This window comes from Dermacentor variabilis, chromosome 4, assembly GCF_050947875.1.
Source record: "Dermacentor variabilis isolate Ectoservices chromosome 4, ASM5094787v1, whole genome shotgun sequence".
Classification (NCBI taxonomy): domain Eukaryota; kingdom Metazoa; phylum Arthropoda; class Arachnida; order Ixodida; family Ixodidae; genus Dermacentor; species Dermacentor variabilis.
Genome location: NC_134571.1, coordinates 54,163,756 through 54,181,859, shown reverse-complemented (window position 1 = coordinate 54,181,859; position 18,104 = coordinate 54,163,756). Strand labels below are relative to the sequence as shown.

Below are 18,104 nucleotides of genomic sequence, written 5' to 3'. Positions count from 1 at the left end.
TATGAAGCGCTTCATTCGTCGATAATATTAACTGTAAAGTTTTAGAAAATACAACCTCCATATCACGCAAAATGTTGTACCATATCTTTCGCCAATCATTATCGTCCGGCCAGCTCCCTTCTGACTGGAAAATTGCTAAAGTGGTACCTGTGTACAAAAGTGGCAGTGAAAATTCCCCTGAAAACTACCGTCCAATTTCATTAACGTGCATATGCTGCAGAAGCTCGAACATATTATAGCGTCTCATATGTATCAACATCTTGAATCGAATAATTTTTTCTTTGCTAACCAGCATGGCTTCAGCAAAGGCTTATCGTGCGAGACACAGTTATTAGAGTTGACTACTGTCGTACATACTAACATGGACCCCCCGCAGGGGCGTCTGCGTCAGCAGGCGTTTGGGGTCTTACGACACCACATTCCCCAGCACACGAGGGTTGGCCCCTCCCGCGTGTAGTCGTGCGCGGCTTAGTCGTGTCTGGGGAAAGGGGGATCCTGGGGGTTGAGCCGATGCCGGGTGTCTGGACCTTTAAGGCCCCTTGGCGGAGGCAACACACCTCTTCGGCCTCGGCTTCACATAGACTGCACCTCCAGACTGACCCACCTGGAGGAAATCGGCATCGACTTTTCCTGTCCTCCTCTCCAATCTTCGTCTTTCTCTCCCACTTCTCCATCTTTCCTGTCTTCTTTTCACTTCTTATTACTTCCGAATTTCCTGGCGGCAAGGGTTAACCTGATGTGCTATGATCTACCTTGATTAAAATATGTGTGGTTATAGTAACAATGCACAGTTGGCATGACAGGGCTTGCTTCACAACAATCTCTGCCGTGTCCCCTGGTTGAGCTCGGTGGTGGGTGACTGGCATTGATACCGAAGAAACAATACATTTCATGGGGCCCTCGAAACCCTTCTTAACTGATCGCCCTCCGAAAAGGGGGCGCACCGATGCAACATTTGAATTCTTTCTGAAGAAACGAGACACATTCCCCAAGTATCATGTGATTCACTGTGAAAACACTGACAAAAAAGCGACAAACATTTCACCCTTTTAGGTGTCAAAATGCCTCACGGAGGTCATTAGAAGTGGCTGCAAAGCCACCAAGATGGCAAGTGCGGACCTTCTGATTGAAGTGAAAGACAAACCGCATTACGAGAAACTAACAAACCTGGTGGCATTTGGCGATAAAACGATAACTGTTAGTCCACACCGAACAATGAACACTGCCAAGGGTGTGGTCTCAGACGACGACCTCATGGATCTTACTGATGAAGAACTTCTGAATGGATGGAAAGAAGAAAACGTTATACATGTACAACGTATAAAAATCAGGCACGACAACAAAGGCACGACAACAACTACCAACCAAACACCTAATACTTACTTTTGGCTCTAGCACACTCCCGGATGCAATAGAAACAGGCTACCTCAAACTGCGTGTAAGACCTTACATTCCAAATCCTCGACGCTGCTACAAGTGTCAGAGGTTTGGTCATGCCTCTCAAAGCTGCCGAGGACGACTAACTTGTGCGAAATGTGCTACAAAAGATCACTCTGCTGACGAATGTACTGCAGAAGCCCATTGCGCGAACTGCGATGGCAGCCACCCTGCATATTCCAGATCTAGCGCAGCCTGGAAGAAAGAAAAGATCATTATTATCCAAAGTCAAAGAGAATATCAGTTTCCGCGAAGCACGACAACAACTTTCACCTTCATTTGCATTGAAAACTTCGTTTGCCGAAGTTGTGCAACAGGGGGCAGCACCACGATGGACTCCGGTGGTCGCCCAAGGCACGCGCAGCGTACTGAGGCGATCGCCACCCGCCCCCACGATGGGAGCAGCTGAGGCCGCCCTGCCCTCCTCGAACTCGGCCACACCAGATACCTCTTCTAGCGTTGGCAGCAGCCATCGCAGCGCAGAGGCTAAGGAGGATCCATCACCCTCCGGGCTGGTGAGGCCACAGCCTTCGTCCCTCAAGGCGAAGGCAACACAACGTACACATCGCTCGTTAGAGCGAGTGTCCAGCGCTTCGCAAAAGGCTATGGACACTGCCCCAAGCAAGGTGGTGCAGCAACCACCTAAGCAGCGGCGGAATTTTTCGGACCGCTCTAGAAAAGACAAAACCAAAATTAGAGGGCCGCAAACGGCTCTGTAGGCTAAGACACATTCTTTTTCGTACGCAAAGCACCAAATTAACTTCATTATGGACACGGAAATTATGCAGTGGAACGTTAGAGCGCTTCTTAGAAACCTTGATGATGTTCAAGAACTTCTCTGCGAACTCCCTCCAAAACTGCTGTTTGTACAAGAAACCCATCTTAAGTCCAAACGCACTAACTTTCTTCGTCATTATGCTATTTTTCGTAAAGATCGTGATGATGCCACCGCGTCATCTGGCGGTGTAGCCATTATACTGGACAAAGGTATAGCGTATCAACATCTAGACGAGATTTCCTTTGTACAGAACCGCATTACATGTGCTAGTTACTACCCAAACAAGTTACAAAAATATTGCTTCCGAATTCTTCTTAATCCTTGTTAACACTACCCCTTAAGCTGTAGCATCTAGTCCGCTGAATTTTTATTTATACTTTCCAATAGTGGGGGGGACCTTCAAAAAGCAGATACAGGGCATCATACACTTCGTTGTCATCTTTTGGCGCTGAGACAGGGTTGCCTTTGCTCTTTGAACGTCAGCGGTACGTGAGTTTCTCGGCGCGGGTTCTGCATAGCCTCAAGAGATGGCGCCACGAAGCGTGGCGCCATCTTCAGTCGGTTTTCTTCTTTTAGCTGGCCAGCGTCCATATGGAACAGTGCACAGTATGGCGTGATGCGGTGCGGTGTAGGTGGGTGCGCCGTTGCGAACATGCACTGTACCCATTTTGAGGTTGTGGCGCGTATCATCTCTAATCAATCTGCTTTGCCGGTTGCAATTCTGTGCTTACATCTACTCTCGATTACGGAAGAGCCAGCAATATTTATGCCTACGTCATTGCTTTTCCGCACTATAGGCTTCTTCTACTCCATATCTGCATACTACCAGCTTTATCTTAAGCGGACTATGCTCTTTAATATATGATTCAACAAAAAATCTAATTGTGGGGTTTTACGTGCCAAAACCGCGATTGAAGTATGAGGCATGCCGTAGGGGGGGACACCGGAATAATTTTGACCGCCAGGGGTCGTTTAACGTGCGTCTAAATCTAAGCACGCGGATGCTTTCGCATTGCGACGCCATTGAAATGCGGCCGCCGTGGCCGGGATACGATCCCGCCACCTCGTGCTTAGAAGCCCGACACCACAGCCACTAAGCAACCACGGCGGGTAAGTTTAAATCCAACTTGAACCTTACTATACCGAATGTGTGCGAAGTGCAGTTAGGTAATGGCGCACGATCAGCTCGCTGTGCACGCAAAAATTTACCATGGTACCGCTTCTCTTTTTCTTCATTTAACTTAATATTGCTCCTATGTTGATGAAAAATTTATTATGACAAGTTGATTTTAAAGTTGGGTGCGAATACTCTGTTTGTTCCATCAGAACGTTTTTTCTTCGTTAAACACAGGTGCTATCGCGAATTGTCATGCCATCTTGTGCCGAATTAGTGGTTGTATTCGAAGCTACACTACTGTGCGACAATTATATTTCAATTTGCACGGAAAAGCTGGAACCTGTGGGCTGCATGAAGATATATATATATATATATATATATATATATATATATATATATATATATATATATATATATATATGTATGTATGTATGTATGTATGTATGTATGTATGTATGTATGTATGTATGTATGTATGTATGTATGTATGTATGTATGTATGTATGTATGTATATATGTATGTATGTATGTATGTATGTATGTATGTTGCATATCGTTTCGCGTTCGCGTCACACGCGTTGTTCCTGACAATTTGCGTGCATCATGTGTCCGTTTGCGTTAAATTTGGTGACAGGTTACAAGAAAGCTTTGCATATCGTTGGTCCCTACAAGGGCGTTGGATCTTTACAGCTGGTATGTTTTGAAGCTATGCATAATTGTCACTTTTCCTAGTAGCATGGTGGTATATGGGTGTAACAACGGACCCAGCTGCTGGTCACCCAGATAACTACAGTGAACATCAAGACGCTGTTTAATGTCCGTTTGAATAAAATTTTATTGACGCGTCTCAAGAAAGCTTTGCTTAACGTTGGTCTCTACAAGGGTTTTCGATCTTTACAACTGGCATGTTTTGAAGCTATGCATAATTGTTACTTTTCCTAGTAGCATGGTGGTATATGGGTATAACCACAACAGACCCACCTGCTTATCACCGGGATAACTGCAGTTGACATCAAGACGCTATTTATTGTCCATTACTTTCGTGTGCGATCGTTCTCGCTTTTTCTTTATTTATTTTTCTCTTCTCAAGGAGGGGGGGGGGGTAGTTATGTACCGAAACCTATTGGCAAAAACGAATCGCGATAGCGGGTTATGATGCTGCCTTTTCTCCACTCTCGTTTGTCCCAGTAGAACACCTCTCTAACCACCTCCACGTGCATTGCCTTAACCTACGTTGTCACGCCCGATGTCGTAGACTGCCGCCCCTGGCGCTGTCGTGTCTCATCGATGGCGTATGTTTCGCAGATTACTGGAGATTAAACGTAATCGCACATAAAAAAAATATGTTGCTCCGACTCAGAAATTCGTAGCGTCAAGCATGCTACATTTAATGTGGAAGCGGTTGTAAGCCGTAAACTGGCTTTGCTTCTCTTCTTTTCAGTCTATCCTGTTATGCTGGCGACGACCACTGTCATAATCGATGTTATTGTGCCCTCATCAGGCCGATGTCCTTTTCTCTCCGGCTACACAATCCCTAGTGGGCGAAAGAGGAAGACATTTTTGTCCACCACCGCCACTATATCGCTCGGGCGGTAGACTATCCAAGCCTCAGCAAGCCGGTTTATATAAAAGTGCGTTTTGACTCACGCATCGTCGCCAGTGAACGCGTGCTGGTTATGCCTAATCAAACAATAAATTGAAACCCAAAGCCTGCATAACATGTAGTCGGTTTATGCGTCGTTTTAGAGAACACAGACCTGCTAATCTAACAGCGCATTATATTGAACAATTTTGTAATAGAAGCCGAACACCTGAGTTGTTCCGACAAATGAGGTGCTACATACAAGCGTGGGCAAAGTGCGCAAAAGGTAGCCCCACTCTTCTGCATCAGCAGGTAATATCAGCTGAGTACATCGTTCGAAATAAGGTAAAGTTCATGGTGCAGGAAGGTGATCGAAATTTAATATCGTCATGACATTTATAGTATGCTGTAGTAGATACACGCTGTGCCGTACTCGCTGTTGTGGGCACCGAAGCATCCGCGGGGCGCTAGATGTGCCCAACGAAAGCCGTCAAATGTGGTTACTGTAGTGGTCACAACAATGATAATGTACATAATGGTATCACCGTGTAATTATGTTCCCAAAGACAGCCATAACATCGTGTCATCGTGCACGCAACTAGTGCAGTGCTGTAATGCTAGTGTAGCACCAAGCAAGACAATACACGGAGAGATTGTATGAGCGCAGAGGGACTGCGCTGCAAAGGCGCGGAACACACGTACACCATGTTCATCTGCTCTCCTCGGGCCTTGTCTGCGCCGCATTAGTGTTCCGAGATGGCATGCCAACTATCTCGCATCGGAATACTAGCGAAATGCTACCCCTTTGAGCCAGATGCATCTCTATGCTTTCTGTGATACGTAGGCATTATTTATTTTTTTGTGCTTCATTATTCGGGGCAACCAGGCTTGGATCTTCTCATTGACAATGACGTCTTCTCCTTGCACGTGCGCCAGCCGTGTGCAAGGGGCCGGTGACATCCCTCGCTGACGGCGAGTCCTCCTCTTCCTGCAACATGTCCACGTACTGCGGCAGGCGCCTGGATGTCGCCAACCCCAGCGACACCGAGTCCTGAGTGTCCCGTGCCGGGCGGCCTCGCTTCCGCCCGGAAATAACTTGCGCTACGGCAGGCGCATCAACAGCCGAGCTTCAAGGTGATGCCCCCGTGCATTTTGTTAGCATTGTGAGCAGCCGAGCATGCCAAATAGCATGGTCAAATAATTGAAATGCGAAATCGACTAATTAACAATAATTTACTAATTAACGTTCTAGCTGACCCATATTTCAATTTACAAATTCTACCAGTGGACTTCGCGAGGCGGATCCACTTGGAACGAATTCTCAGGACGACACCAGTTTCGAGGTACAAATTCCCGAACTTTGCGGAGAAATGCATTGGCGTTCTAGTTGCTTGTATGCTTTAGTACATGAAATGACATTTTGTTAACAAAGTTACTTAACAATTAACCTTTATTTCCTAGAACTCTGGCTCAAGTTATGTGGGACAACCTTATCATATATATATATATATATATATATATATATCGGACTTACCGTTTTTGAAATAGTCTTGTTATGTTTAAGGTTCCTAGATGTGAGCCCATGCATCATTAATTATCGTCGATGATCTAAAGAAACTCGCTGTTCTATTCATATCGATGACAACTGTAGTTGACCTGCGCTTGTAAGATTTTCACAGTAAAAACAACTCTAATTTCCTCAGTGAGTATAGATGCAAGACTATCATTCCTTCAGCTATGGCGCGTGTTACTTGCCCAGTGGACTAAGGAAGCTTGTGTGCTGCGAAGGCATATTGACCTCCATCAGTGACTGTGGTCTCAGTTTCGATTAGTTTATATGGTGCGTGCTGTGGTGCTGGGGTGCGTTTTGTGTATTGTGCGTATCCTTTCCTTCATCATTCGAGTATAGCGTAGAACACTAGGCATCCCGCGAGGTAAACCTCTTCACGAATTATTAAAGGTATCTATCTATCTATCTATCTATCTATCTATCTATCTATCTATCTATCTATCTATCTATCTATCTATCTATCTATCTATCTATCTATCTATCTATCTATCTATCTATCTATCTATCTATCTATCTATCTATCTATCTATCTATCTATCTATCTATCTATCTATCTATCTATCTATCTATCTATCTATCTATCATCTATCTATCTATCTATCTATCTATCTATCTATCTATCTATCTATCTATCCGTCCGTCCGTCCGTCCGCCTGTAATCTTATTGTTTCGATCCTGGTAATAACAACACTGCTTCTATCATATGGTGCCTTTTTTGATGAGACGTTGTTCCTTTTTATCGCTAATAACGTTTTTCGTAGACGCAGTGGTGCGCTTGAAAAAGTTCATGTATTTAGCAACATTTTCATATAGAAAGAAACGCTTATCTCGATATTTTGCATACTTCGCAGAACACATATTGGCCTTTACCTTTCGATGATGCTCGTTCTCATTTCTTCTCTGTTTCTTTCTTTTTTCTCTTTCTTTTGTCACCAGATATTCGCCACAATGGGAAGAGTCCTTCTGTGACAGATGAGCTGTGTTGTGAGCGCAAGACCGTGGTGCGGAGATGGACACACTGCGCTGGCATCCCAGGACCCGTGCTCACTTTTCCTCCGGCTTCTGTCTCGTGGCCGTAATTGTGTGATATTGGCGACGCTCGCAAGGACATGGCGCGCACGCCTTTCTCTGTTTTCCTGGTCAGTTCTGAACGTGCAATGGTCACAAATGTGTCGTGCCACCTAACCGAATGTCAGCCATTCGGCAACTATTCGGGCGGCTCTTGCTCCTGTGCTTGTAAGGATCAAGTATTCGTGCGTCCCACCCGCCCTATGGGCTCTCATCTGTGTAAATAAAACCCTTTATTCATTCGTCATTACCCAACGGCTTACTTGTTCAAGTTTCTTTGGTTTACGGCATCTTTGACTGTTTGAGAAGTCGCTCTAACGGTTTAGTTTTACTTAGATACTGATTATAATCCCAAGAACACAAGTTCAGCGGCTTCCTGTGTAGATAGTAATTCGCTATTATGTGCCTTAGCGAACTCACTTTGAAGACAACTCAATTTGTCTGTTTTCTTTTCGCTATTCTTTCCATCCTTCATTTCCCCTTACCGTTCCCCCAGTGCAGGGTAGCAAACCTCTTGTCCGGTTAACCTCCCTGCGTTCATCAATCCGTCTATCTTTATCTCTATTTCTCTCTCTCTCAATTTGTCTTGACGAACAGGCTGATATGGCGTAATCGCCAGCTTAGTATTAATTTGGAGGCTTTCACCAAGATGAATTCTTGTGCATGTGATGTACCAAAACATAGCTGTAATTAGGATTGATTTATATTTTTCACAGTAGGATAATATATAACGAGCAGCTGAAATAGTCACAAACGCTCAATAAGCATAGGCAGCGCTCTCAAGATGACAGGTGCACAGTATTGTTCAGGCCTGCTGCTGACGTAGTGTTAGTTCTGCAGCGCTCGTGACCTTAATATTGATGCTATAGAAACAGCAGCCATGGCCAAAAGAAGAAAAAAGGACGATAAGTAGACCGAGAAGACAAAAAAATGTGGGAATAACACACTTTCAGCTTCGAGAACAAGAGCAATAAGCTTCATGGCCTCTGCCTATGAGCATTTGTTCTTGTATTATTTGTGTGCACCAGGCCTTTCTTACGTTTTCTTCTTTGCTGAAACTTCCGCTTCCGACCTTTCACTGGAACCCGAAACTGTATGGGAAGGGGCATGCTGTGGTTCAATCCCATGGGGTAAGAGGAGCTCCCGGAACCCCTCCAGAAGTGTTGTCGAAATGGCTAGAGGTGCCATGGGGAGAACCGTTAGCCATCACAATAATTTTGTACAGCGGTTCCGAGTTGTTCCGTTGACCCTTGGGAAAGCGTCGTACTGACGGCGCATCCGGGCCGATTCATCAGGATATGGCAGGAGTGAAGCAGTCGAAGGCTGCTGCACGTTTCAATGCGGAAAGATCACGCAGACTTGGAGCCGCACGTCAACAATTTCTGTGCTCGAAATACCCTCCCCTCTCCCCAGGAGAGACGAAAAGACGGGCAGAGCACTGAGGATTGTCAGAAAAGGCAGAGCTGAGGAGCAAAGGCACGGTGGTCACGCATCAGTGGAAGAGCGGGAAGCGAGATGTGCGGCCAATGCAATTACACTCGCGGACAACTATCTGTGGCTATGAAGGGGAACTACGGAGGCAAAGCGCGCACAAGTGAGAGCGCTTCTGAAAAGAGTCCGGCGTTTTAATCCACGTCAGTTTACGCAGGATGCGAGAAAACATACACACCTTATTAGCAACAGTTAAATAAAGCGGAACACAACTCCGCGTGCGAAAGTTTACTTATTTTTCGGCTTTTCCCTTCCGTGTCTGGGCATACGCGAAACCGTTGCACGTGGAAGCTGCGTCGTTTCAGCGTCTGTTCCGCGCAACCAAAGGCGCTGTCAACGCTGCCGGACTAATCGGTGCCGTAACACATGTACAGCAGCCACGCGCCCGTAGCTTTCCCTTCGCGGCCACAGAAAGTTGTCCGGAGAGTATAGTACCAGCCAGTAGTAGTGCGGGAACAGGGATCACCTTCCCGACACCAGTCGAGATGGTTTGCCCCGGAGCCAGTGATCTCGCGTGCCGGGATATCGTGGGGGGAGGAAAGAGAAAAGTAGAAGGCAGGGAGGTTAACCAGAATAACGTCCGGTTGGCTACCCTACACCAGGGGAATGAGAAAGGGGAAAACAAAGATAACAGGGAGAGAGAGGAGGAAGGAAAAAAGGAAATTGCGGCAAGTTCACTGACGCGTGTGGTTTTACAAAAATTGCATCAATAGTCACAGATGGTCGCACAAACCCGTCGTCCTTAAGAAACACAAAAGCACCTTCACCGATTTATGGGCCGACGGGCGATGGGTGCGGTGTTCCAGCAGCAGCTGCACAGAAAGCGGCCGATTGTCTAGTTTTTGGAAAGTTTCGGCAAGTTCTTGTCTCTCAAGGGAATATCTTGGACAGTGGCACAGCAGGTGGTCGATGTTTTCTTCGGTGCCACAGACCTCGCATGCTGCACTGTCAGTCACTCCAATTAATGTAGAGTATGCCTTCGTGAAGGCAACTCCTAACCAAAGGCGACAGAGAAGCGTAGCTTCACGTCGAGGAAGTTCGAGTGGAGGTCGGAGTTGCAGGGAGGGGTTTAGTCGATGCAGTCGTGTAAGTTCTAAGTTTGGCGAGTTCCACTCGGTCACTGTGAGACTGCGTGCCAGGTGTCGAAGCTGCTTTGCAGCGTCAGTCCTCGAAAGCGGAATTGGAACGCTGTGCTCTTCTTGATGTGCTGTGGTTCTGGTTGATCGCGTAATTGTGTTCTCCAGGAATTGGTTGGTTGCAGTGTATCGCTATCGGATGATGCGTGCCGTTTCTGACTGGTTGCACCGGGTCGTGCCTACCTGAATTTATATTGCGAGTCATTGGAATGGGATTGCAATGCGGTTAGGGTGCGTATACTAAATATTTGCGCTTTCAAGTAGAGTAAATACGACAAGCGCCCGCGTGCCGCGCTGGGCGTTTGGAAGCGCTTAATGTGGCGAAGCTACGGCGCCTAGAAAACGAGGCGGCTAAACAACCATAGCTCATTAAATGAAGAATTGCGTATAATTCATTGGATTCTCACGGGCGTGCGGCATTCTCTACAATAAGTGATCGCACAATGTGGTGCCTAAAACTGAACTATTTCGAGCATGCGTAACACCAACAATGAACAATGAACAGAGTAATACGCAAGCGAGCCACCTGTAGAGACACAAAAAGGGACACTAGCGATTGTGACTTCTTGTGTCTTATCTGAAGACTGTTCGATGCTGGCAATATTGTCTTGATGGCTTTCAATTCAGTTATTATTATTATTATTTGTTTTGAACACATATACACATATGCACAGTTTGCAGGAAAGGGAAAGGGAGCAGGCTGGCAACTGCCACCGGAAGGGGCACAACGCCTGCTTGCTCTTCTGAAGGGAGGTGACAGCAACACAGAAATGGAAGATAGGAAGGAGGGGAGGAGACAGGAAAGGAAGAGCAACAGGACAAGTCTAAAGACCAAAGCAGAACACAGTACATTGCAGATTGAAGTTCATTTTCACGCAGATCATAGTTTTGATAGGAAAATGAAAGAAAAATAAGATGATGACAAACCTTTCGCTCCATGCCATTAGTGCTACCGCTCAAATTAAGCTTAACTTTGATATGTGGTGTCAGTCTTGATGTTTCTTTATCCTACGATGCAAGTTATAGTAGCTCTGCCCATATTACTCTGCCTTGACTTGATACATATTAGCTAACGCGCATATAATTTTGTGTGTGTGCTTTCCTTAAGAGGTCGTAGGAATAAATTTAGGATTCACACCATAGCTTCGTAACGTTTTGTAAATGACGTAATTTTGAAGGCGGGGTTATGTCTTCAAGTGGCAGTAGCTATTCCTCATCGCATAGCAAGCAAAGTGAAATCCTGAAAAGTACCAGAAAACACTGAGTTTAGCCAAAGAGCACGAAAACATAAGTTCTGCATGCAACTCTTGGAATCAAAAGAATATAGTAGAATAACATGCTCATACATGGTACGCATACATCCGCAAAGAGGCGTACAAATGAATTGTCCAACACGTGCAGAAGTTTGCAGTTTTGCAAACGAGTCGAAATAACAAAAGGGCACATAAATAGGTAACTTCATATGACTACGCAACAGCAAACATCATGCAAACAAGAACTTTGCATGACGCACATATATTTAGTTTGTAGCATTATGGCGTGTGTTAGAGGAAACGAATATTCATTATCAGCCTAACATATCGGTATTTTGTACGAAAATTTTTAGAGCGACAACGCCTTCCTCTGCAAACGCCAAGTATACTATTCTGGTCGAATGGTTGACGGTCTAAAAGAAACGAAGGCGATCCAATGGGATTCATGCAACAGTAATGCGTTAGCACTTGTCGTCCCCCGTATAAGGCAATGCGGCCATCGTTGCATTTAAGTATACAGCACACAGAACACGCACTCTAAGAAAAGTTTACACCCTTTGAGTCGTATATTGCCGCACAACAATAAACGTCATTTTTCTTGTCCGCATTTCCTTTCTTTAACGCTTCGAACCCGGTACTTCCCAGTAACGAACGACGGGCGCCTTATCAGCATGACATAGCGTTTCCGAAAGGAAAGCAGCGGGCGCGGAGTTTTCAAGAAAGCAAGCGCAAGCAAGGCAGATGGCAATTATCGTTTTGTCGCAGAGATACACCCCAAGGGGTGCAACTTTGCCTAAGAGTACAGCCGCTACTGCAACTATATCAGAACGCTTGGCATGTGTCCGGACCTGCCCGGGAGCGTACAGTGCATCTGCTGAAGGCCGAGGCATCCGCTGACAGCATCTGCTGACGGCGTGGCCGCATTTCAGCGTGCTGCTCGCGCCACATCCGTCAGCTGCCTCGTTCGTTTCCACTTGCGGTCGCCTCCTCTGCACTCTTGTGCCGTACACAAGCCGACAGACGTCGTTTCGCTCTAATGCAGACGTATTATAGCAACGTTATAACTTCCCGCAGTGTTCACATTGTTTCGTGTCTCGCGCACTCGAAAAAGAGGCCGTGGTGCACATGTTCACCTGCGTTAACGCAAGCTCACAGAAGGGCACAAGTGACAAAGACCACAGGTGTGTGGACGCGTATTTGCTTATGGCAGAACAGTTCCCATTTTACAGCTGCACACAAAGTTACAAAGCACTGCATGCAAACAATTCGTTTTCTTTCATTTCTTCTTGTGCAGGATAAAGTGAGTAGTTGTAGTCGGAAGCGCTTTGCAAAATATTTCAATGCTCTGAAATGACAACCGCTCCTTTCCCTGAGAATGTACACATCCGCCCATCTGGGTCCTTTATGAACGTACTGTGACTCGGGCTCACCATAGGCGTTCACTCGCAGAAAAGCATGAACTCGGTGTGTGCGCTTCAGAGCTCGATTTAGAAACTCTGCATCCAACATTAAAAAGAAAAACACATCACGCAAACGTTTTTAAAACCATCCGTTATTTGGGAAGCCCGCGGGTTCCCCAATGGCGCCTCAGATTCCAGAAGCGAACTAAGCGATCCATGTACCCTCGGTATCGCATACGCCTCGCTGAACTTCTTCAGAACAACTTGAACCAGGCCTAGTTCGGCATTTACTGTATGACATGTTCACCACTCAAGAAAGACGAGACAAAACAAAAAAAGAACGTTAAGAAAAGCGACGAAAACTGACCGTGCCGTTGTTACAATTCCTCTTTCGCTTTCTTTGTCTTTAGTTAGCGAGAAACCTGTCGCTTAACTTCACACGTAAAGAAATTTAGCGGTAATTTGCCAATGAAAGTCTGCGTGACAGAAAGCGCGAGCACCCAAATTGGTCCGCAAACGATGAGGCGTAGGACAGTTTTGGCGACGTTATGGGGACGTGGTCCTTATAATTCCGCTACATTCAATGGTGTCCCTGTAAACTGCTTGCCGTTGTGCAGTAACGTAGCGGTAGCTTACCCGTCTTGCGTCGGCGTGATGTAATAACACGGCGGAATGAAAGTATCCCGCAAGGACGTTATAAAATCGCACTTTTTCTTGAAGCGGAGTTTTCTTTGCAAGCCCTATCCTATCACACGTACGTGACCATGTCTGCTGTCATGACGACTATACATACATACATATATATATATAATATACAATACTCATACAATATTTGTATACCACGTATATATATATATATATATATATATATATATATATATATATATATATATATATATATATATATATATATATATATATATATATATATATATATATATATATATATATATATATATATATACGTGGTATACAAATATTGTATGAGTGTGTCGATGAAGTGGCTCAGATACACCTTGTATGCTGACCATGTATGTCCAGCTATGTTCTGAGTAAGAAAAACAATATCTCAGACTATAAACTCTAATAAAGCTGTACATATAATGTCGCTCAGAGACATCTCTAAATCACGCCGATTTGTTAAGGGAATAACGAATTATCTTGAAGAAGCTTTTCATTTAAGATATTTTCTTTCATTTAACCACTTGTACCTGCCATGGTGTTCTTGGCTACTATTCCAGAATGAGCATAGCGAATGCTGGGACGTACCTATCCTGGAGGATGAGTATGTCCTACTGCGACACAAGGGTGACAAAATCCCTGAGGTGTTGCTTGATACATGCGGTACTTTTCTCTGCATAGACCCGTCATCACCAATTCGTACCTTTAATTAACCGCTTTACCTAAGCTTTAGTTCTCGTAAATTGCAAGATGTGCGTAGTACCTGTGTGGGTTTTTTGTGTATATAATGGAATTTATTATATTGGCTTTGCGATTTATGGTAGTTTTTCCGTTTAGCTGTTATCAGTTTACGCTTCATACAGTCTGTTTCTTTCTTCCCCCTTTGTTTATGAAAAGAAAACAATGCGAAAGACGGGCTAAGTGGGTGGCGAACACGCAGACACAACATTGTTTGCTACTCGCTTGACCTGTCTTCGACGCTGTGCCCTTCAAAGGTGTTGCCTTACTAACTATCTCGGATACAGACTTGGTGCATATACAGCGCAGTTCAAATAAGTTCACTCACTGCGAAAAAGTATTCATTTGCTCTGCGCGCCACTTTCTGCCCACATATTTTATTTTTATTTTTTTGGAGTGTCGATCTGATATCGTATCTTTTCTTACTCCGGGACAGTGACGTAAGAGCGAGCCAAAGGCAACGTGTGGTGTTCTACAGGCATACTCTTGCTCCTGTAGTGCACAGAAATAAAGCTTGCTACTAGAGGCGCTTGGCATGCCAAGCGAGGGAGTCCGCGCTACTTTTTTTTCTTTCTTTTGTTTCTTGCAGCAGCTTACGTTCACGAAAAGAAGCAGCACATTTTCGATTGCGGTATTTGTTCCCATTCAATACAAACGGAGGAAGGAGCGGTGAAGCGGCGTAAACCTAAAGCCCCCGAATCTTCTAAAAGTAGCGAGAGGGTTTCATCTTGCCGCCGAGCTACGCCATCGGAAGATGACTGCAGCGCGCCCCTTGGTTTGGAGCATGAGCAGCTGGCAGATGCCATGCACCTGATGCACATCGTTTTTTTTTTTTATTATTCCCAACCGTGGCGCCCTTTTGCACCGGGGCGTGCCCTTCGATATGATATGGATATGTTATGACAATAACTTTTGCAGTTGCCGAGCTCTTCTCCGTTTGTTCAGGCCAAGCGAAAGAGAAAACAGCGAACGGCCTCAAAAGAGACGCCAAAGTTCCAGCTTTGGCCGCCTAATGTCACAGAACCGCTTAATGTGATGCCGCTCGTAGAGCTCGCGCAAATAAATCGTTTTCTCTTTGAACAAATCCCGAGCCGTTGCCGGCAATGGTATGCTACATTTAGAAGATCCAGGAGCTTTACAGAAACGCATCTGGGGTGCCCTCGAGCTGCGCTTGTGTAGCTATTATCTCGCATTTTGACCGTTTTACATTCTGCCGTACTGATCGCGCAAGCACGAGAAGAACTTCGTATGTTTCGTAGAGAGAGGTAGCGAAGAAAGGAAAGGTAGGCAGGTTAAAAGGAAGCTGCAGCTCGGGAGCTTTTATATAAATACGTGGGAAGGCAGAAATAATTTTTCTCGACAACAACAGCACCGATTTTGATTAGGTTTGTTGCAGTGTAAGAAGAAAAAGAGAGAACCATGGTTCTAGTGACTGTACAAAGCATATTTCTTATTCAAGCCGTCATTTTTGTTGCAAGATTGTTTAAAATGGTCAGACAAAAAAGGGGCGTTTCACGTGTTTAGCGCTGCAACTCCCCAATAAAAGCAATATCACAATTCTGCAAACTGCCTCTAATAATACACTGAACGGTAACAGAATCGATATATTATACGCCGCACCTAATACTAAAAAGTTGTGAGCAGTACTTTTGTAAAACGCTCGTAAACATTATAACAATTTCAGAGAAGCTTGACGTGCATATATCAAATTGGCTGCTTTATTTGAAATACCAGATGCAGGTTACAGAAATACGGTATTTGTTTTTGGTGCAGAGGTACAAATTTGCAAACTTCGCGCTTCTAATTTTAATTTTTTTTTTCAAACTTCCGGGCCCTAAACGAGAATTGTGCTTACTATTGTCACTAATATGTAACTTTATGTCTCAAGCACAACGAAGTTTATTCAAATCGCTTCAATGGTTGTCTCATGAGAGTATTTCTGCGTTTAACATGTGTTTGAATAGGAAAATCGGCGTTGGCCCCGAGCTAAGGCTTCCTCTTTAGAAGAAGGTGGAAGAGGATGACCAACGTCTACGCTGTAAGCACAAATTCAGCCCGGTAAGCATTTCTGCGGGAGAAATGCTTCTCATAGTGTGTGTGTGTGTGTGTGTGTGAAGTGATTTTTGGAAAGGAAACGGAAGAGATGAGTGCAGCGCCGTAACTGTCTCTCACAGGAGGACACCTCAACAGCACTGCACGGGGAAGGGGGAATGGGAAGAAAAGGATGAAGGAGAGAAAGACTGGGCGAACGTGGGAAGGGGGAAGAAAAGAATGTGAGTGCGGGGCTCACAGCCGCGCTCTCAAGTGCGTCGCATTGCAGTAGTCTAGCAGTGCTGAGAGAGCATGCTTCACGATGGACGAGTGGGCTGCAGGGAATAGCAGCGCGGTCGCCGTATCGTAAGTCAGTCCCAGTCGCCGATAGACTGTACACAAGTCCGTGCGCTCCGCATCGAAGGCAGGGCAGCGAAGTAGCAAGTGGTCGAGCGTCTCCTTATCGGCGCAGTTACTGCACGCGGGGTCGCCAATTCCCTGCAGCCTGTGCGTTCTAGCAGCCGTCCTGTAGCAGCCGACGCGCAGGCGAAGCAGGAAAGAGCGGTCCGCCCGGGAGAAGCCCACGCGGGGGAGGAGCCGAAGTGACGCACCCGCGGCGACGCGCTGGTCCGGGTGCTGCGCACGGAGCGTTCGCAGAATGGTTGCTTTGGCCACGTCGAAGCCGCTGACCGAGGTAGCGAGGGGGAAGCGCAGGGAGTGAGCCTGCTTTGCGAGAGCGTCCGCGGCTTCGTTCCCTTGCAGGCCGATGTGCGCTGGAACCCATTGCAACGCCAAATCGCAGCCCTGGCTGACGAGATGGCGGAGCTTTGAGCCGACGCGCTGCACCAATGGAGGTCCAAGGTAATCCTTCTCCAGCATACACAGTGCCGCGCGCGAGTCCGAAAGGATCGCGGCAGAAACAACACTGCGCTGTTGAAGCAGGAGATCAGCTGCTAGGTCGATCGCAGCAAGCTCGGCCACTTCTCATAGACTGCCTAACTTCTCCTATACAATAAACTGCTATTCCGACAGCTCTAGCTTGAGCACCACCGTTTATTCGAGGACCTGTGGCAAGTCTCGTGCGAATAAAGAGCCCAAACATCCCGGAGAATCATATTGGACGATCGAGGACCTACGAATGCATGCGCTCGCCGCTATCGTTGTGAGGATTTTGAGTGTTGCTCGTTCATATGGGCCTTAAGTTCGCGTAATAAAGAGTCGCACTTTTCCGCACACAATAAGGATTCACTCAATCACACTTTTCGCGGTGCTTTGGTTATTCGTAGTCACTACACAACGTGACGATATTTGGGGTGTGTACCTCGCATGGTCTCTTCCCCAAAAATTTGTGACAAGGGAGTAGGTGCGCAGCAGCGTTTTCTTTCTCTGCGCCACTGAATTGCATCGCCGATCACGAAAGAATTCTGCGAAGCTCCGAGAATTGCGACTCTACCATCGGTAATCTTTGGGCGAACGCGCGTTTTTTTTTTCCCCCACTGACTTCAGATGGCCGTTAATCAACTGAACGTGCGCGCTTTATCATTGCCGCGCATGGCAGCAATGCGCTCAGAGGCTTGCAGGCTGAGAGCGATGCCTTAGATTTTCTTGTTCGCGCTCGTCCGGCGCACGTGCCCCATTTGGGACCAAGCCAAGCCGGAATCGCGCCTTCCCGTGGTGCGAGATCTTCCGCATAACTACCGCTGCTTCATCGAAGGAATTAAGACCTGCCTTCATGGAGATACATTGTTCATTCTCGAGGAGGATGGATTCGGCATGGTAAAGTCTGAGCGGAAATATTATTTAGTGTCTTTGCTGCTGCTGT

At 46.0% G+C, this 18,104-nt stretch overlaps 1 protein-coding gene across 6 annotated transcripts in view; it reads left to right on the top strand.

The window, feature by feature from the left end:
• Positions 1-7,802, top strand: part of LOC142579171 (cholecystokinin receptor type A-like) — a 182,333-nt gene extending 174,531 nt beyond the window's left edge. For 5 of the 6 annotated variants that reach the window (XM_075689124.1, XM_075689123.1, XM_075689120.1 and 2 more), the window contains 2 exons: positions 5,851-6,048; positions 7,421-7,802. In XM_075689124.1, the coding sequence (XP_075545239.1) occupies positions 5,851-5,969 (119 nt within the window). In that variant the 3' untranslated portion in view covers positions 5,970-6,048; positions 7,421-7,802. Of the gene's footprint in view, positions 1-5,850; positions 6,049-7,420 lie in introns of those variants that run through there. The other variant, XM_075689122.1, reaches the window with a different exon arrangement.
• The last annotated feature ends 10,302 nt before the right edge of the window (positions 7,803-18,104 follow it).